This window comes from Lissotriton helveticus, chromosome 11 (genome assembly GCF_964261635.1).
Source record: "Lissotriton helveticus chromosome 11, aLisHel1.1, whole genome shotgun sequence".
Lineage (NCBI taxonomy): Eukaryota > Metazoa > Chordata > Amphibia > Caudata > Salamandridae > Lissotriton > Lissotriton helveticus.
This window is the reverse complement of record NC_136072.1, coordinates 63004966-63022878: the sequence shown is the minus strand read 5'-3', so window position 1 is coordinate 63022878 and position 17913 is coordinate 63004966. Positions and strand designations below refer to the sequence as shown.

General features: G+C 44.1%; 1 protein-coding gene across 1 annotated transcript in view; it reads left to right on the top strand.

The window, feature by feature from the left end:
* The window catches only part of RNPEPL1 (arginyl aminopeptidase like 1), a 139441-nt gene extending 130753 nt beyond the window's left edge, over positions 1 to 8688 (top strand). Inside the window, exon 11 of the mRNA XM_078665847.1 lies at positions 5222 to 8688. Coding sequence (XP_078521973.1) covers positions 5222 to 5500 — 279 coding nt within the window. The 3' untranslated portion in view covers positions 5501 to 8688. The remainder of the gene's footprint in view (positions 1 to 5221) is intronic.
* Positions 8689 to 17913: the final 9225 nt, after the last annotated feature.

Sequence of the window (17913 nt, the reverse complement as noted above, 5' to 3'; positions counted from 1 at the left end):
GCAGGTGAACCCATAGGAAAATGCAGGACTAGGAATCGGACACTTCTGATATTTTCAAGGAGCAGAACACCGAGACAGATTTGGAACCAGAAAATACCCAGTTGTCTCCAAATGTTTGATGTAAAATTCTCCTCTAAGACTGAGGGAAAACAGTAAGAAGAGTCTGTGGCTGCGTACATAACATAAGGCATTAACTGTGAGCACCATGTCCTCTGAGGGTCACCTTGACCCAGCCCAGCAGCCTTAAGCTGAGAACGACTACTCCCGTCGTAAAGGCCTGGCTGATAGCCGTGAACCTTGAAGACAATCAGCCAGACCACCAATGCCTTTGAGCCATGGCTGGCACAGACCAAAAACTCTGGAACTGAGACCATTTTGCCTTCGGACGTGGTACTGAGCCGGCCTTCCAATCTGAAACTCCATCACAAGCCTTCGAGGCCAAAAGACATTTTTGCATCGGCTTCCACATTAAAGATTGTAGCAGTTCTAAAATCAATCCCAGAACTTAAAACTTCAGCGGTGAAGCCATGCTCACCGTCGAAACAAGCCTTGATTTTGAGAGTCCAATCAGTATTGAAAAGAGCCTTGTCTACCGTGGAGCCTTGTCTACCGCCAGCGCGGAGATGCCCCATTTGGGGTGATTCAGGCGCTTTATAAGACAAATAAATAAATAAAATTAGACGATTCGGAACAACCTCTTCTTCAGTGTCTGCAGGATGAGTTTGATGCTGAGCAGAAGCACTTGTTTATTCATCCCCAAACAGGGAAAATGGTACCAAAGGCTCTGGCAAAGTCAACAGACTTTCTGCCTAGAAAAAGAAGGCTAACGTTTGAAGGGGAGAATACTTTGGATCCTCCACCAGCCCCAAAGCAGAGAAAATACAAGGATGTGGGCACCAGCCTTCCACCTCATCTACATCCACTTTCTCCTCATTAACCTCCTCCACCTCCTCCTACGCACTCTAGAGGGGTTGCTTTAATGTTTACATAAGGAAGGGAGCCCACGCTACCTTCTAGACCCCCATAATGTTCCATATGAGCCTCGCTTAGAGAGGGACACTTGAAAGGACTGCACTATTGATCCACCTGGTAAGACGGACCCTGATATGTATCCAGTTAAGCCACCCCCTCCAGCCCTGTTACATGATCTCCTACCATGAGGTAATCCCAAGGGCAGCCTCCTACCAGAGGGTGCGCATTGATGTCCTCAATGAAGATCATGATTTAGTCCTGGAGACATTGTCTAAAACATACTGCATGGTCCAGTTCCATACCATGTTAAAGGGAATGCTAAAACCATCAGAAGAGGCCTTTAAAGACCGTATTAAGGCTAGAATTTTCACCCTTCATGTTGACAAAAAATTATAGCCTCCCCAAATGATCTACTTCACATCCTGGTACAGTTACCACCTGATTCATTAATAGCCCATACTGCTCTCAAGCTCGTAAATGTACAAGGCACAGGAGACGCTCCCCCTCAAGATAAGGAAACCAAAATGCGGCAGGGAAGAGGAGAGAAGTACATGTATCTGCGCACTGTAAAATAGCCAATTCTGTCGGTGTACTCTCCAAATATGACAGGGTACACTGGGATGAGGTACACAATCTCCTCAAAGATCTCCTAAAACAGTATGAACAAAGGGGAGATGAACTTTTAGCAGAAGGAAAGACTATTTCCAACACCATTGTCTGCTGTGCCCTCAACACTACTGACAGTGCAGCGGGGGTATTAATAAAAGTATACTAATTAGATGGCATGCCAGGCTGCATTCCTCTGTCTTTAAGCCAGAAGTTTAGGTTTAGGGATTTATAAAGCGCATGGCTACCCGCAGGCATCCCAGGGCTGAAAAGGGAGGTCCGACATCATGCAAGATCTTTACGGGAACAGTCACGTTTTTAGTTTTTTTCTAAAACACTGTTAATTTTTGATTAGCCATACTTCTGGGTCCAAGCTATTCCAAAGTTTGGGGACCAGGTGTGAAAAGGATCATCCACCACATCTTGCTCTCTTAACTTTTGTTGTATTCATCAGGAAACTAGCTCCTGACCTAGCGCATCTACGGGGGAATAATGAGAGATCAAGGTTCTTAACGTAGTGGGGCCTCTCCCATGCATGGCTTTGTGAGCCTGGCAGAGGGTCTTGACTTTAATCCTGGCCTGAACTGGCAGCCAGTGTAGCTCCCTCATGAATGATCTAACTGACTGATGCCTGGGGATCTTGAGAAGCAGTCTAGCTGCTGCATTCTGCACCACCTGCAAGCTATCTGTGACATATTTGGGGAGCCAAGGTACAGAGAGTTACTGTAGTCTAGTCTCAAGACTACCAAGACTTGTACCACCATCCTTCTCGATTTTTCTGGGTCCAACAATGTTGGCTCAACTTGTTGTTCGATTGCAGACATCTCTTTGGACCCCAAGTTGACCTAGTGTTGGAGAAGTTAAAAAGAGGTTTTCAGTCACAGCAAAGGCCATGGCAGTTCTTCAAATGTCTATTCTAAGTGGCTCCTTTCGCAGACATCAGCATAGAGCAGGTTATAAAGCCTCTTCTCTATGCGCACACACACACACACACACACACACATCCATCCTACCAGAGGCAGCAGCAAAGCTACCATCAACAGTTTCCAAAGGGATGTTTTAGAACGGTGTATAGAAAAGAACAACCAGGGCAGGTATAAAGGATAAAGGAGGCTGCGAGAATGAAGCCACCACTGACAAAACAGTTACTTTCCTGTCCTTCCCTCCTGATCATTTAACACCTGTCTGAGATAGGCTTCAAGACTTCCTAGCCCACTAGCAGAAAATCACAACAGACAATTGTGTACTAGTCCTAGTTTAGCATGAATATTGCCTATAACTCATAACACCGCTAAATACCCCCCCCCCCCCCCGGCACACATTAAGCAGCGACCACCAATGGCTGCTATAGAAGGAGGTTCAAGCTCTCCTTCAAAAGAGTGTTTTCGAACCATTACCCAGCAATCATCGGGGCAAGGGAGTTCACTCACTCCACTTCCTCATACCTCCACAACGGCGGCTCACTCAGATCCATACTGTGCCACAGACAACTCAACAGATACATCTTATCAGAATATTTTACATGGAAATGCTTCAGGATGTCATGCCTCTACTACAAGGCAACTACCTGCCAGCATTAGACCTCAAGGATGTATACTTCCACATCCATCCAGCCCACCAACGCCACCCGCGGTTCATGGTAAGTGGCAAGCATTACTAGTTTTAGGTACTTCGATTCGGTGTCACCACTGTCCAAAGTGTCTACCCCACATGCCTGGTGGTGGTCGCAGCATACCTAAAGAGAGGAAATTCATGTATTTTCCCACCTCAATGATTGGCTGATCAAGAGCTCAAGCTGACAACTGTGCGCATATTCTGCATGTTGGCATCTTGTATCGCAATTTTTATCCACGCCTGACTGCACGTGAACTCTATAACAGTGCCTAGCAGCACAATGGTCACAAGTGGAGGGTCACATGGAAGATCTAGTGTATAATGGCCAGCGCCCACCACTTGCTACAGCTGTGGAACGATTCATAAAAGGGGTGGTGATGGACAGAGCATCTGAATTAAGCAGAACACTCCTACCCAGTCAAAAGATCAGGGCTTGATCCATCACCGTTTTTTAGCTCACTGCACCATCCCAGTTCAGAACCTGGCTACATGCAAATGAGTCTGTCCCTGGCCCAGTGCATCATGGGAACAGGGCAGACCAAACTACCAAGCCAATTCTTTACTGGAAAGGAAACAAGCTTCCGGGGACCGGTTTCTGGCATTGCAGCCGTCTTCGGCCCGGCTTGCTTGAATCCTGATGGTGCAGTGAGCAAGGGACTCATGTCTGAGCATACCCTTCCACTCCTATAGTGGCCAAAACGATTCATAAAAGGGGTGGTGATGGACAGAGCATCTGAATTAAGCAGAACACTCCTACCCAGTCAAAAGATCAGGGCTTGATGCACTGGGCCAGGGTCAGACTAATTTGCATGTAGCCAGGTTCTGAGCTGGGATGGTGCAGTGAGCTAAAAAACGGTGATGGATCAAGCCCTGATCTTTTGACTGGGTAGAAGTGTTCTGCTTAATTCAGGCACTCTGTCCATCACCACCCCCTTTATGAATCGTTTTGGCCACCACAAGTGTTTCCAGTAAAGAATTGGCTTGGTAGTTTGGTCTGCCCTGTTCCCATGATGCACTGGGCCAGGGTCAGACTAATTTGCATGTAGCCAGGTTCTGAGCTGGGATGGTGCAGTGAGCTAAAAAACGGTGATGGATCAAGCCCTGATCTTTTGACTGGGTAGAAGTGTTCTGCTTAATTCAGGCACTCTGTCCATCACCACCCCCTTTATGAACAGCTGTGGAACAGCAACCATTTGTTGTGAGGCAAGCCTTTTCAGGACCCTATTCTTCAGATGACCATGGAGATTTACCTTGCCAGCTGAAGCTCAGCTTCTTCTCAATCTCTGATGGGCGTAAGGCTTAGTTGGTTTTACCAGTAATAGAATTTGTGAACTGCGGACTACTGCATTCATTGGAGGCAAACATTTCACTTGGTGAGCTGTCGTAAGCATTTAATCCATAATAAATTGGTCGTTTAGACTAGGTCTTGAGAGTTTTCAGGCATCCGGTTTGAACAGTCAACTCCTTACAGCTACAGATTGTTAGAAAAGAAAAGTTGTCTCTCAACTGTGGCTGTCATGGGAATGTTCCAAATAAACTGACTAACTCGGTTTCATCTCTGGATCTTTTTGAGATGTGATTTCGTTTCAATCGCGTTCGCGTACCTATTGAATATATCTATGGAACTTGACCTACTGCTGCGGATGGTTCCAAAATCCGGTGACTTCCTAGAACTTTAACAAATCAATGTAGAGGGAATCTGTTGTGTTTTTTAACTGTAATAACGCTCTGCTCTCTCAATAATTGACCATTTCTGTGTTAAACCTCTCTCTCTGCTTTCTCTGGCTTAAACTGTTTTCAATGAGCCTTTACTGCTTCCTCTTGCGTACACTGGGTCCATGGAGCATCTGCTGCTGTCTTTTATCGCAGCTGCCTATCGGAATGAGCATGTACTTTGATATTGTGTTTTTATAAATATTGCCTTGCCTTATAAACAGACTGTGCTCTTGTGTTCATTTCTGTAACGGTCTTCTGATTGTAGTGGTTGTTTTTGCTTGTTTTCTGCTGACGTGTGATCCTGTTTCTACAGATGTCTCGCATGTACACTATTCCGCTGTATGAAGACCTTGGTACCAGCACCTTGAAACCGTTTGCCCTGGAAGTGTTCTACCAAACCCAGCATCGGCTACATCCTAATCTGCGTAAAACCATCCTGCAGATCCTGGCACAAGGGGTGAACCCAGCCCCCTCCTGTGCGGACTCCAATGTGTACTCGTTCAGCAGTGACTCGACCATGGTTCTGAGTGACCAAACTCCAGAACCTTCCACAGGGGCCATTTCACTCAGGGACGTGAATGTGTCGGCTTAAGTTCACCAGCAAGTGCCCGTCAACCATAGCAAGGGACTGGGGAGCGGCGGAGAGACATTCGTTTATGCCTCCTTTACCTCATCCTTGCTTTTAAAGCTGCAGTACTCAAATCTCTGAACCTAACTGTGTTTGGATCCTCTGTCATGACAACAGAACGTGCCTTGAATCTCCAGTCTGCACTACACTGCCTAGGGCCCGAAAACTCTTGCGAGTGGGAGCCAATATGCCAACTAGAGACGTATGCTTCAACCTTTCTAAGCTGGACGGATGATTCTGTTCCATTGTGAGTTGTGCCCCATGAAGACCTATTGGCCGCACGAATGCCAAGGAGATACCAAGAGGGCACACATTGGCCATGTCGGGTTGAGTAGCACATGTTGTGACTCTGTCTGGGACGGCCCAAGGGAGAGACTCTCTTGTAAGCATTTAAGGGTAAACATGGAGAAGCATGAAACTCAGTTTCCTTTGTGTGCCTTAATGAAGGCCAGAGATGTTTGCGAAGCTGGGCTGAGAGAGCTTTTACTGTGAAGGGTTGCTTTGATGGTTCAGAGTTGTACATTTTGATTGGCGCCTATGCTTTCTTTCTCATTATTGATTCCCAGGCCATTGATCAACTGTTACCCATTCTGCTCTCTGCGCCATGAAGTCGTGAGCTGCAATCTGATTGGCTATTCATGGTAATAAGTTGCTGAGTGGTTGATGGAGCACCATGAGGAATCCAATGGAAAGAATGATCAGAGGCTACGTGATGGAGTAATATACTTGCTGCTTGTTCCTGTAGCTCTTACCAATTTAGGTTTAGCTGTTTGTCCACTAGCTAAACTCCCACACCAACACTCGGTTTCTTTACTAATTTGGTCTCTGATTCACGTCTAGTAAAAGTGCTCATGAAACGTTCTCAAGTTCACCCCATAATGGAAAATTATGTTCCACATTCCCCTGAGAGGCATTCTCTTCACAGATTATAAATCTAAAATGAATCATTTAAAACACTGATCCAGGTGTAAAGTAGAGAGGGGAAGAATGTTTTACATATAATTGGTCCTCCTACCCGTTTAAGGATTGTGCCTTCCTTAGCCCTTTTGTAATATACATGGGCGCGTGATCGGTTTGGGCTTTAAGTTCGCTGGAAGCACTGGCAGCAGAAACCGGACTTAAATAGCTAGAGAGCTTTACTATGTCACTTCAACTATCCACTATATTCAAGGTGCAGATAGTGAGGATAGTAGTTTTTAGCCCTGCCTTCAAAAATAAGTCCTTTTATTCCCTTGATCTATGAAAAGAAATGGTAAAAGTGTTACTCCAGACAGATTGTACAAGGCAATCCTCGTTTCCCATTTTTTCCTACCACCAATGCTGACAATTCAGCAGATAGGTTGTTCCATGCTGGAAAATGGCAAATTTCTCATGCACCAGGTAGTCGTACAAACTCAAATGGCACTCTTTAAAATACACCAGCGTATGCAGTATTTTTGCGAGAATGCATGTAAACTCCTTTATGGAGTAACAAATACCATTGTACACTGCCTGAGCCAGCAAATTAAAGGACCCCAGGTAGTACCAACTCAATTAAGGAAATAAAATTTCTAAATCCTCTCAATGATTTTGTCATTCCACACGTCAAGCTTTTCTTGCGCTTCGTAGCCCAGAGCAGGCAGAACACTGGTACCAAGGCATCAAAGCCTTTTTATGCAACTTCTCTTCTTTGGCCACTGACTTGTTAGCTTGTCATTGTGAAATAGGAAAGTGGGCAATATTGCTCCAGCTTTCTTAACACTGGTGTATTGCAACATCAACCCTGGGGGGAGATAGTTTTGCTTTTGCAAACAAAAGTTGACCTTGAAACTTGATGTTAGAAGGTGTATGCAGTACTTCACAGTTCACATAGGAGACATAATCAAAATGGCACAATGTGTAAGGACAGCGAACCAGAGAGCCATGTTTTTTTATTTTTTATTTAGAGAGGAAAGGACAGACTGGGGGAGAGGTGAGTGAGAGGAAAGAGAGGGTGTTGCAATAGAAGACTATGGTGTATTTGATTTTTTAGCAACACTTCACATAGACATTATTTGGGCTGCTTCATGTTGGGTGGGGGCCCATTTGTCCTCCACTTCCCTATCTATGTCTCTTTTTGAAACTTTGTCACCAGAGGACTTCACGTTATATAGCTGCTATGATCACTTGTGTAGCATTTTGTTTTTGAAAAGGGGTGGGGGGGTATTTTTGAATGGGATGTCAGTGATGAGGTAACCTTTTTGGTGCTTGGGTGGGAGGGTTGCCTACAGGGAGGCGCTTCTAGGTTTTTTGCCATATAAAATCCCAGCCCATTGTGCAATCTTGTGTGCAGGTGAGGTGCTAAAGTATTTCAGCTTTCATTTTCTTTGTTCACCTGAAAAGGTCTGCCATATACCCTGTCTTCCCTCCCCCTTTGGGGGGGAAAGCAATAACCAGCTCAGGTGACCAGAATACTGTTTTCTTGCTAGTGGGTAAAGGCATCTCCAGCTATCGTGAGCAAATGCGTACAGATTGTGGGGTAGGTCAACATGCCCCTTTCCCTTTTTAATGTAGACTTGAAAGATTGGTTAGAATTTGTCCCAGAATTTTCAGATGCTTGAATCTGATGGTTTTAAGGCCTCTCAGTAATTAGTGATCTGAAATTCATTCCTGGTTGTATTGATCAATTTCTAGTGTTTTCTTCATTTAGGGCAATTTTTCCTATTAATATTCCTACAAGTCCGATCACCACTGCCGGCAGTGAAAATGTGCCGAATCTGCTGGTGTCATGCACAAGACGCAAGAGTTTTTTTATGTCTCACTTTTTTATTTTATTTAATTTGTTTTTGTTTTTTAAATCTTGGGAAGAGCAAATTCTACCTAATTTTGAGAGGGAGGGGATATTTTAAAAAAAAGAACTCATATGCATTAAAGCCTTACAGTGTAAATGATAAATCTGAAAATTAAACCGAGCCGTGTAATGAACCTTGATGGATGTTTTGCCTAGTTTCTTCCATTTTGTTTGTGATACTGATGAAATGTAAAAATACAGAAGAAATAACATGAGAGATACCCATACTTCCTAAATTAACGTGAAAAAACTTGATAATGCAAACTAACCAATGCTGTAGCAAACTACAGGTATTTTAGCATGACTATTTTCAATAAATTATGAAAAAAAAGTGGAAACAATACCTCTGTTTCTGTTATAATTATGCTTTTCCCTGGAATAATGTTATTCTTCTATTGATGAAGTCATCAATGGGCATCTGAAGGTAACATCAATTAAAAACATAGCTGCACTAACCTAAAGCTTATGTTGACAGATGACTATATTCGGAGATTGAGTTGGAGTCCGAAGAAGTTCCAGCGGGACCGGGTACTGTGAGTAATAAAGTCCCTCTGCCTCCCAAACTTCCACCAAACAAAAGGGTTCTGGGCCACCACTGCCTGTTGGCCATGGTCAGCACCGAGAGACTGCTTCCAATGCCCCACCCTTGGGCTCGGCACCAAAACAGACAATCAAGCCTTCGTCTCGGGCCCAAGCCAGAGCCGAGATGATACACCTTCGGTTCCAAAACATTCTGGACCGAAAGAGAAAAAAAACAAATCCAGATCGGCATTGTAAATTTTGGCACCGAAACAAAAAGACGCTCCCTTAGGATCACCCGAGATGATTTTGGGAAAAAATGAAAGAGAAGCTGGATCCCAAACAAAAGAAGATTCATATAAATCCTGATACTGGACACTCAACAGCTAAACCAGTAATAACTTCAAAAAGGAAGGCAGACACTGATTTCAAAATTACTCTGAAGAAGAAAAAGGACATGGCTACCAGCCCTATTAACATTCCTCAAACCCCTCCACCTTCTTTACCAATTTCCATTATAACATATATAGATCCTCTACATATTACACCACCAGATTCTCCTAACCCAAATCCTTATTCAGGAGAATATGACGATAATTATCATCAGACATCAACTGGTCCATGGGATGACTATAATATAGATACACCTCAAGATACAGACCCGATCTATATCCAGCAAAACCTTCCCCTCCTGACGATAATACTGCATTTCAGGAGTTGATTGCTAGGGCAGCCAATTATGGCGTAACCTTACACAAAGAAGCCCTAGAAGAGGATTTCCTATTCAATAAATACCTTAGGAGAAACACACAAAACAAAACAAATGTTGCCTATGTTAAAAGGATTGTTGAGGCATACCAATGATATTTTTAAAGACCAAGTTAAAGCATGCATATTAATTTGGCGAGGTCAATTTGAATCCCCATGTGTGAATTTTGGGCCCTACAACACCTCCCGGTGAGATTTCTCAACGCAGGTGGGTCATGGCAGGTCGCGTTGAGAAAACTGCTGCTTGAATAGAAAATCTACTCGAGTGGCAGGAAGAAGCAGCGCCCTCTGGCACGCAGCGTGGCACTGTTTGCACTGAATTTACAGCGTGGAACAAGCTCCCGTAGCTAAAAATCAGCGCAAGCAGCTTGATCTGCCAAATTCTGCCTGCTCTCGGAATTCTGCAGCATCTCGCAGAGTTATTAAGTAACTCCTTGGAATTGCACGGAGTGAAAGTCTGCAAGCTCCACCCTCCCTAGTTTAGAGATCTCAGTGCTGCCACTTCCTGCACTGTGGTCTTCATCCCTCTGTTCCAGGCCGGTCCTTTCCAGATCCACGGCTGGTACCATATCCTATACAGGGTACGAACCCCGGTGTCCCCCGCTCACACTTTCACTGACTCCTCACCCCCCCTCCCCTGTGAGACAGACTTGAGGCCTGGAATGCATGTGGTAGCACAGAGGCGGCCTGGATGCAGCAGCGGCGAGGATGCCTGTCTGAAATAGTTATCTTGGACTGCGCAGGCAAATACCTCACAATACTGAATGCACGAACAAATGGCTTGTTATGGCTCGCGTAGATTGTGAAGCTTGAGTTGGCGCGGTGCTGTGGCAGCCGGCACACTGGCCTTTGGCACTGCCTGTGAACACGTTTGTGGCCGACATTGTGAGCGCCTGCATGTGCTGCAGCTGAAGACTACTACAGCAACAGAAATGTAAGAGTTGTGCTGTGGAGGCCTGCTGTACTGTTGCATTGAAGTCTGCGTTGCTGTAGGCAATATAAAGTGACGTTCTCTAAATTAAATAGAGCGCACATATCTGGAGCTGCACATTACGGAAAGTAGTATCTTTAAGGCAAGGCGATCTGAGACTGCATAAAGCGCATAACGGGGATATACCTTGTAGGCTGTTAAGGTTTGAGAGGCGGAACGCTGTGGTAGACAGTGGTGTGCAGCGATTGCAATGAGGTGTGCTGCTGAGGCGGAGCACAAGTGGCGCGACCTTCATGAAGAGGCTTGTAGCACCGCTGATGTGTAGCAACGAACTGCTGGTCTAAAGAGTGTGGAATAGTGCCTGTTACATCATAGACTATGCGGTATTAACGCTCACATTGCAGACACTGTAATATGCCAGCACATAGTCGTTAAAGTAGTCTGCTAGCAAGGTACCTAATGTAAACCAGAAAGAAAGGCTACACAGCAATTGCCTGTTTGGTGCAAGGCCACACTAGAGGAGGCGGACAACACACAACACGCCAGAAATGAAATAGCGCTGGATAGCGGTAAAAAGATAGAGTGCTACCTTCAATCGGCCTGTGCGATGGTAAGGCGGTGCATGCTGCTGGGATAAAGTGTGTATTATATTCCATCGTACTGGCTGTGGGGTGAGCAAATAAGGGCACTAAACATAACGTGCACACACCCGTGGTGCTCATAATTGCAGGCTTGTTTGGCTCCGATCAAGAAAAGATGGGTAAAACAGATAAGCAGCAGTCCAAGCTCCCATTCGAATCCAAATGTCTAACTAAGTCCCAAAAGCAAGTCCCGTCAGATACTGAGCCAGAGCTGGAGGCAGGTACCAGTAGTAAATTAGAACGTATAATGCTTGCCATGCAACACACTTCGCAATTGATTAACAGTAAAATAGACACCCGCAATCTTCAAATGGACAATATGGTAACGAAGATCGACAAACATGGCTCGCGAATAACTGAAGCGGAGTAATGCATCTCCACTACGGAGGACAAGGTAGAGGTCGTTAGTGCGTCCTGCGCACAAATGGAGAAACTCCTGGCGGTGATACAGGCAAAGAATAAGGACCTTGAAGCCAGGTCCCGGCGTAACATTCTTCTTATCACAGGAGGACCTGAATCTACCGACACAGGTAAAATGGAGTTATATGTCGAAGCCATGCTAAAAGAAATACTGGGTGCAGAAAAATGTTCAGCCATGTTGGTTGTGGAGAGAGCACATAGATCCCTGGCTCCCAAACCGGTACCCGGTGCTCCGCCACGCACCATTGTCACCGGACTACTGATTTATTGTGATTGCGACACTGCGCTCAGACTGGCCAGGGAAAAAGGTATTACAACATTTCAGGGAGTAGAGGTTGCACTATTCTCTAACTTCACGACAGCGGTGCAGCAAGCAAGGCGTGAGTTTCATCCAGTGAAGATAAAGTTGGAAACACTGAAAATTCAATATGCCATGCTGTACCCGGCGAGGCTCCGAATACAGCACAAGGGCAGAGCCAAGATTTTTACATCCCCAAAAGAAGACATGAAGTTAGTGCGCCTGGATGAATGGCAAGAGTTGTCGAGCAGCAGGCGAGGATGGAGACAAAGAGGACTAAGCGTGTATACTGCACAACGCATTGGAACTGGTAACGATAATAAACTTGATGACTTACTTGTATGGGTATCGCTGACATACATTACTGTTTATATGAATGCTAATGAAGATATGGCGCATTCTCTATTAAGGCTTACAATATAAGTGATGTAGATCTTAATCAGTGGTTTTTGTAACATTTCATATAAACACCAGTGCTGTAACGGTGTATTTGCATGAACAGGGACTCCAAAATTGCACGTCGGCGAAGGTGCAGACGACTAAGACTGAGCACATGCGCTGCGTGGAGCAATGTAACTGGTAGCAATGACGAGCATGAGGACTGATGCACATATGAGGCTAACTGTCGAGCATTGATGTTTCTGTACTATGTGGATAATGCTCTTGCTCCACGAATGGTATGAACATAAGCTATGTAACCGGTATACTGAACATGTGGCAACGATTTTTGTGATATTGCTCCATGCACTCTGGTGTTGCATTTGTGTCTTCAAATGTGTGGAGACTCCAGGAATACTTGCACTGCGGTGCTTTAAGGTTCAGCTGGATGGGGGGGGGTTGTTAATATAACTGCCCTGACCTCCCGTGTTACAACGTCGGGGTATGATGGCTACTGGCGACCCCCCCAAGAGGGTAAACCCCACATTGGTTTCAGGTTATATTTGGGCACCGGACAAGGTGGTATCGTTTAATAAGAGACAAGCGGTTGCATGAATATTCTTTTGTTTCAAATGGGGGTCCTTAGCATAATTGGGATGCTGAAGTGGGTGGGGGAACTATAAATTTAAAAGCATGATGCGCAAAGTACAATTGTTGATAATGGTTCATACACAGTCGGACAACACAGATACACGACCTGGTGCACTAGATATTCACAACGTTTTGGTATGGCCCACAAGAAGTCAATTGACAACACACAGCTAAGAGCGGTCTATGGCAGATCAAACGAGCATTTGCAATGCAATAGGTCTTGCATTAACAAAAGTTTAACCTATTGGCAATGCAATAGCTTAAACTCTTGCAAATGCGAGACATGTTGCATTACAAATATTTGTGTTTTTTTTACTAGCGCCCATGCGGCTCTTTCAGTTCATGAAGGGCAGGTTCTACATTAAAGTGAAACCGTGTCATGGAGGCTTTAAAAAGAAAAAAAAAAGCATCTGTTTGTCAAGTTGACAAATGGATGTGTTTTTTTGGGTGAAAGCGCCCATGCCGTGCTTTCACTTTAATGTCGGCCTCCTACCTTTCTTTAGATGCGGTTTCTGTAAAGACACGGGCACGGACTCCATGAATGTGAAAGTGTTGCATGGGTGCCAGTAAACAAATTAGCTCAAATAAATAAATAATTAAGCGCAGCCACTAAATGCGGACTGCACTGCTAAAATAAAGAAAAAAACGCGGCCGCTATAGTTAAAGCGGACGGCCATTAGTAAATGTTAAAATAAAAGCAGGTGGCCTGCGGCGAGGTAGTGGGTGGAATAGGGGAAGAGCATTAAATAAAATAGTGCTCACCGACTTTTAAAGCAGACCGTGTAACACCAGTAAAATGTCCAGTCATTATGGGAGGTAACAAATGCAGTCAAGGCGGTACCAAGGAGGGACTAACAAGCCTAACAATGAATCGGAAGCCAGCATTTACGAAGGAGAATGACACAAGCCAGTTACAAATATGGATGGGGCTTCTATTCCGTACTCCACTACTGCATTCCTCGCAGCAGCGCAGGCGCGACCTAAAAATGGTGGCTTTGCCGTGGCTTCTCTGCTATTGCGACAATTCGAGTGTTACAGCTAGTCATGCTGTCCAGGAACTGAATTTTATTCTTACAGAGTATATATATATAGCTGGGATGGATAACTGAAGAAGGCAAAAATGAAATTAGCCGACTCTCATAAATTGGAACTGTATACCTTAGTAGGCGATATGGAAGCCACAAGATTGGCTACACTGGTATTGCGTCGCACTGTGAGATCATAGACCAGAGGGGATTGAAATAATAGAAGACTTGCAGCAGAAATTGCAGAAGAATATGAAACCCCAATGAGCTACTTACTGCAACATTGGTGATTAACTAAATTGCTCTGGAAAACACACAGGGATAAGGAACTGCAGAGATTCAGAAATATATCAGTACATTAGAAGGGGAGAGGCTCGCGGGATCATCAGCCGTAGCTTTCTCAGATGTCACTGTGGCAAGATAGAAGAACTAAACAAGATACTAAATAATTATTTGTTCACATGCCAAAGACTTGGGCTAGACAGAAGGCTACACACCAGGAAGGATGTAAGCATGGTTAATACAGAGAACACCGAGATCCCAACCTGTGAGTTATTAAAGTAGCTGGTGTGGTCCAAGCTATGTAAGAAGCCATTAATGCAGTATTCTACAAACCTCCAAGACCATCTGAACCAGGAACATATTGTTAATGGACCAGGCACGGTTAACTAGTAGTCACATGAACAAAGGGAGAAACTGGACTTACCACCCATTAACTACATGGGAGACTGAAGACAATGAAGAATGGGAAGGCACTAGGACCAGATGGCCTACCAGCTGAATATATGTGGAACCAGCGGATTTGCTAACAAATAGGCTACTTGGTGTATTGAAAAGGAATAGTCCCAAAAACCGTACATGAAACTGTGACTATGTTGGAGTTAAAATCTGCCAAGGTTCTGTATAATTATAGCGTTTACAAGCCCTGTACAAGATTAACCCAGATGTCAAAATAATTCCTAACCCATTGCCAGAAAATGGTAAAAAAAAAATCATACCACAGCAGGTTCGCCAAGATCAGTCTGGTTTTGTTCTGGAATGAAGTACGATTATTAGTTTGAGAATAGTAGCCAATGTTCGATATTTTCTTGAAATGAGTAAGCACGAGTATGTTGTTCCTTACTTGATGTTGCTAAATAATTGGACGCGAAAGGGTGGGAATTTCTATTCATGGCATTGGCAAATACCACTTTGGTCCCAGGTTTCTTCAATTGTTGCACTCACATGTCACAGCTGGAGTGGAAGCTAATAGTATATCCTTGGAGATATGGAAGCTTGGATGCAGAAGAAGACACAGGTGGCCTTTGTCCCCTTTATTACCCTTGGCCATTGAACCACTGACGCGAGAACAAAGAGATGAAATGCCTGGGTGGGAGATACATTTTGGAACCATGGCCCATGTTGTGTCTCTATATGCAGATGGCACCCTGCTATATTTGAAGGAACCAGTAAGCGGCATCCTTAAGTTGCTCTTACTGGTAGCAGAGTTTGGTAATCTACGAGTTTAAAAACTAACCTGCCTTATAATTATGGCCTGGCTTGGATTCGTAAAAGCGAGCTTCAGATATGTGTATGTCATAGCAATGAAATGCTTTGAAAATTTTGTGGATCCATATCACGTACAACAGAGAAGACGATATAACTTCATGGGAAGGGTAATATGTAGATCCATGGCATTTTGGATACGGTGCAGCTGCCATTGATAGGTAGGGTGGTAGTGAAGTTGCTGTTGTCCCGTTGTCGACATGTGCTAAAGGGCGCAATGGGGCTTATCATGACCTCATTGTTCAGAGTTAGATTAAATGGTTTTGTCACTGAAATGGGCTGACTCCCATCCTGGGAGGAAAATGGTAATTCTGAAATTATCATAAGAACAGGGAGATCTGGCACTGCCAGTGTTTGGGTATTATTACATTTATATGTATTTATAAATTTTGTATATTTAAAAGTGAGCTGCTACCACAGTGGCTATCCTGGTGCTAGTCTCATCACACCATACAGAGGAGAAAGTTGCAGTTGGTTAATCCACAATTTCCTAAATGTAAGATGATCTATGATGAGACGTGTCGAGAGATGAAGGGAATTCCATATCACCTCTGCACACTGATGATTAATGTCCCACAATTGATGTGCACTGATCCTAAAAATGTATACATTGATAAGCTAGGTCTACCTCAAAAATGTATCAGCTACTTTTCCTAACACAGTCATATGTTTCGCTTATGTACGTACCTTTTTTTTTGCCTGTATGTCTACCCCAATATGTATTATGTAAACCAAATAATTTCTTCTGTGTAAACATTCTGATATACTCTGATGCCTTCGGCTCAAAAAGTTTGCGCTATATAAAACTCTACAAATAAATAAATTGTGAACAGTGACTGTTAGAAGGATATTGCAGAGGGGTCCTAGCGAGCCTGTATTTCACACCATGGGAAACAACATCTGGAAATCCATATTTCACAATACTGATCTCACAAAGGTGAGAAAAAATGTCAGGAAAGGTGGTGTGGGGCACATCGATTTTAAAGGACTGAAGGGTGAGGTTCCCCCAGTCTCATAGCTTTGAAGAATGTAAGTAGTGTAAGAGCATGGATTGGAAGTGGCTGTCAGAATATGGGACATCTGTACAATAAAGACAAGTTCTTTACCTTTGAACAAGTGAAAAAGAAATTGGTACGTTGAGGACAGCTTCTAACATATTCCAGATTGGCAGGTGCTGCATAAGTCACACCGAGTGGGTACCCACATATATTACCATAAAACATTGAGGGCGCTCTATTCCTTGCGAGGCAGAGGAAAACAAGCCTTGTCGCTTTACTGCATACTTTGTCTTGACTGAATAGTGGTGGAGTTGAGAATTAGGACATGCTGGAGAAATGATCTGGGTGAATGTGTTGGATACAGAGTGGCAAAGGATACTTGTATTTGTCAGCTTGTTACTAGCAGTGAACACTTTCAATATACACGTTATAAAGGCTTACATAGAGTACACTTTACCCCTGAAATTGTAAATAAAATCGACTTTAACAGACCAGATTGTTGCCATGGGAGCTCTGATAGAGCAATTGGTTATTCCCATATGATTTGGACATGCAGGACAGAGGTTATATTGTTGGGCTACAACTGAGTAAAAAGGGAATTATGGATATAAAATAATGGCTGTGCCATCCATCGCCAATGAAAAGGTGCCTAGCCATACACTGTATAAGTAAAGAAGGCCCATCATTTGCTGAGTGGTGTAGAACACGTGTTGACTTCTTGAACAGGTTTAAAAAAAAAAAACCAGTTGCGGAAGATTTAAGGGACTGCAGAGAAATTAACAATAGATTTCCACAAGAAAACAGGAATAATAAACTATCCGCTTGAAAATCTGCAATGGAAGTCCTGGGGAAACCATTGCAAGTGGGATTATGTAATTATCCTTTGTTGTAACAGACTATACAGGGGGGTGCTGTTGTTCACGCTACTCTACTATACTATCTATTTCTTAAAATAAATTCTAAAAAAGAATCAGTGGAATTTTACGATGGAGAGGTGTGGTGCAGCGGCCAGGGTAGCTGACTTCAGAGCACAGGGTTCACGGCTCCGGTGGCAGCTCAGCTCCATGTGACTAGGCAATAGCTCACTTAATTTCCACGACGGCCATCCAGTGCCTTGAGACCCGTAAGGGTGAGTAGTTCGCGATTTACAAAATACGGATTTTATGCAGGAAAAATGCCCAATACTGTATCGCAGTCTAAAATTCCTGAATCCTACACCTTGGCTTTCCAGTGCAACATTTGGCCAACCTTGTGGATTGGGATTTCTGTACCGTTTGCCCTAGCGGCTCCTCCTTCACGACACTCACCCATACCCTATATGTGCATAAGCTGTGTTATAGTCTTGCATTTCCAAAAAACATGCAGGATCTGAATATGGTTGCTGGTGATACAGA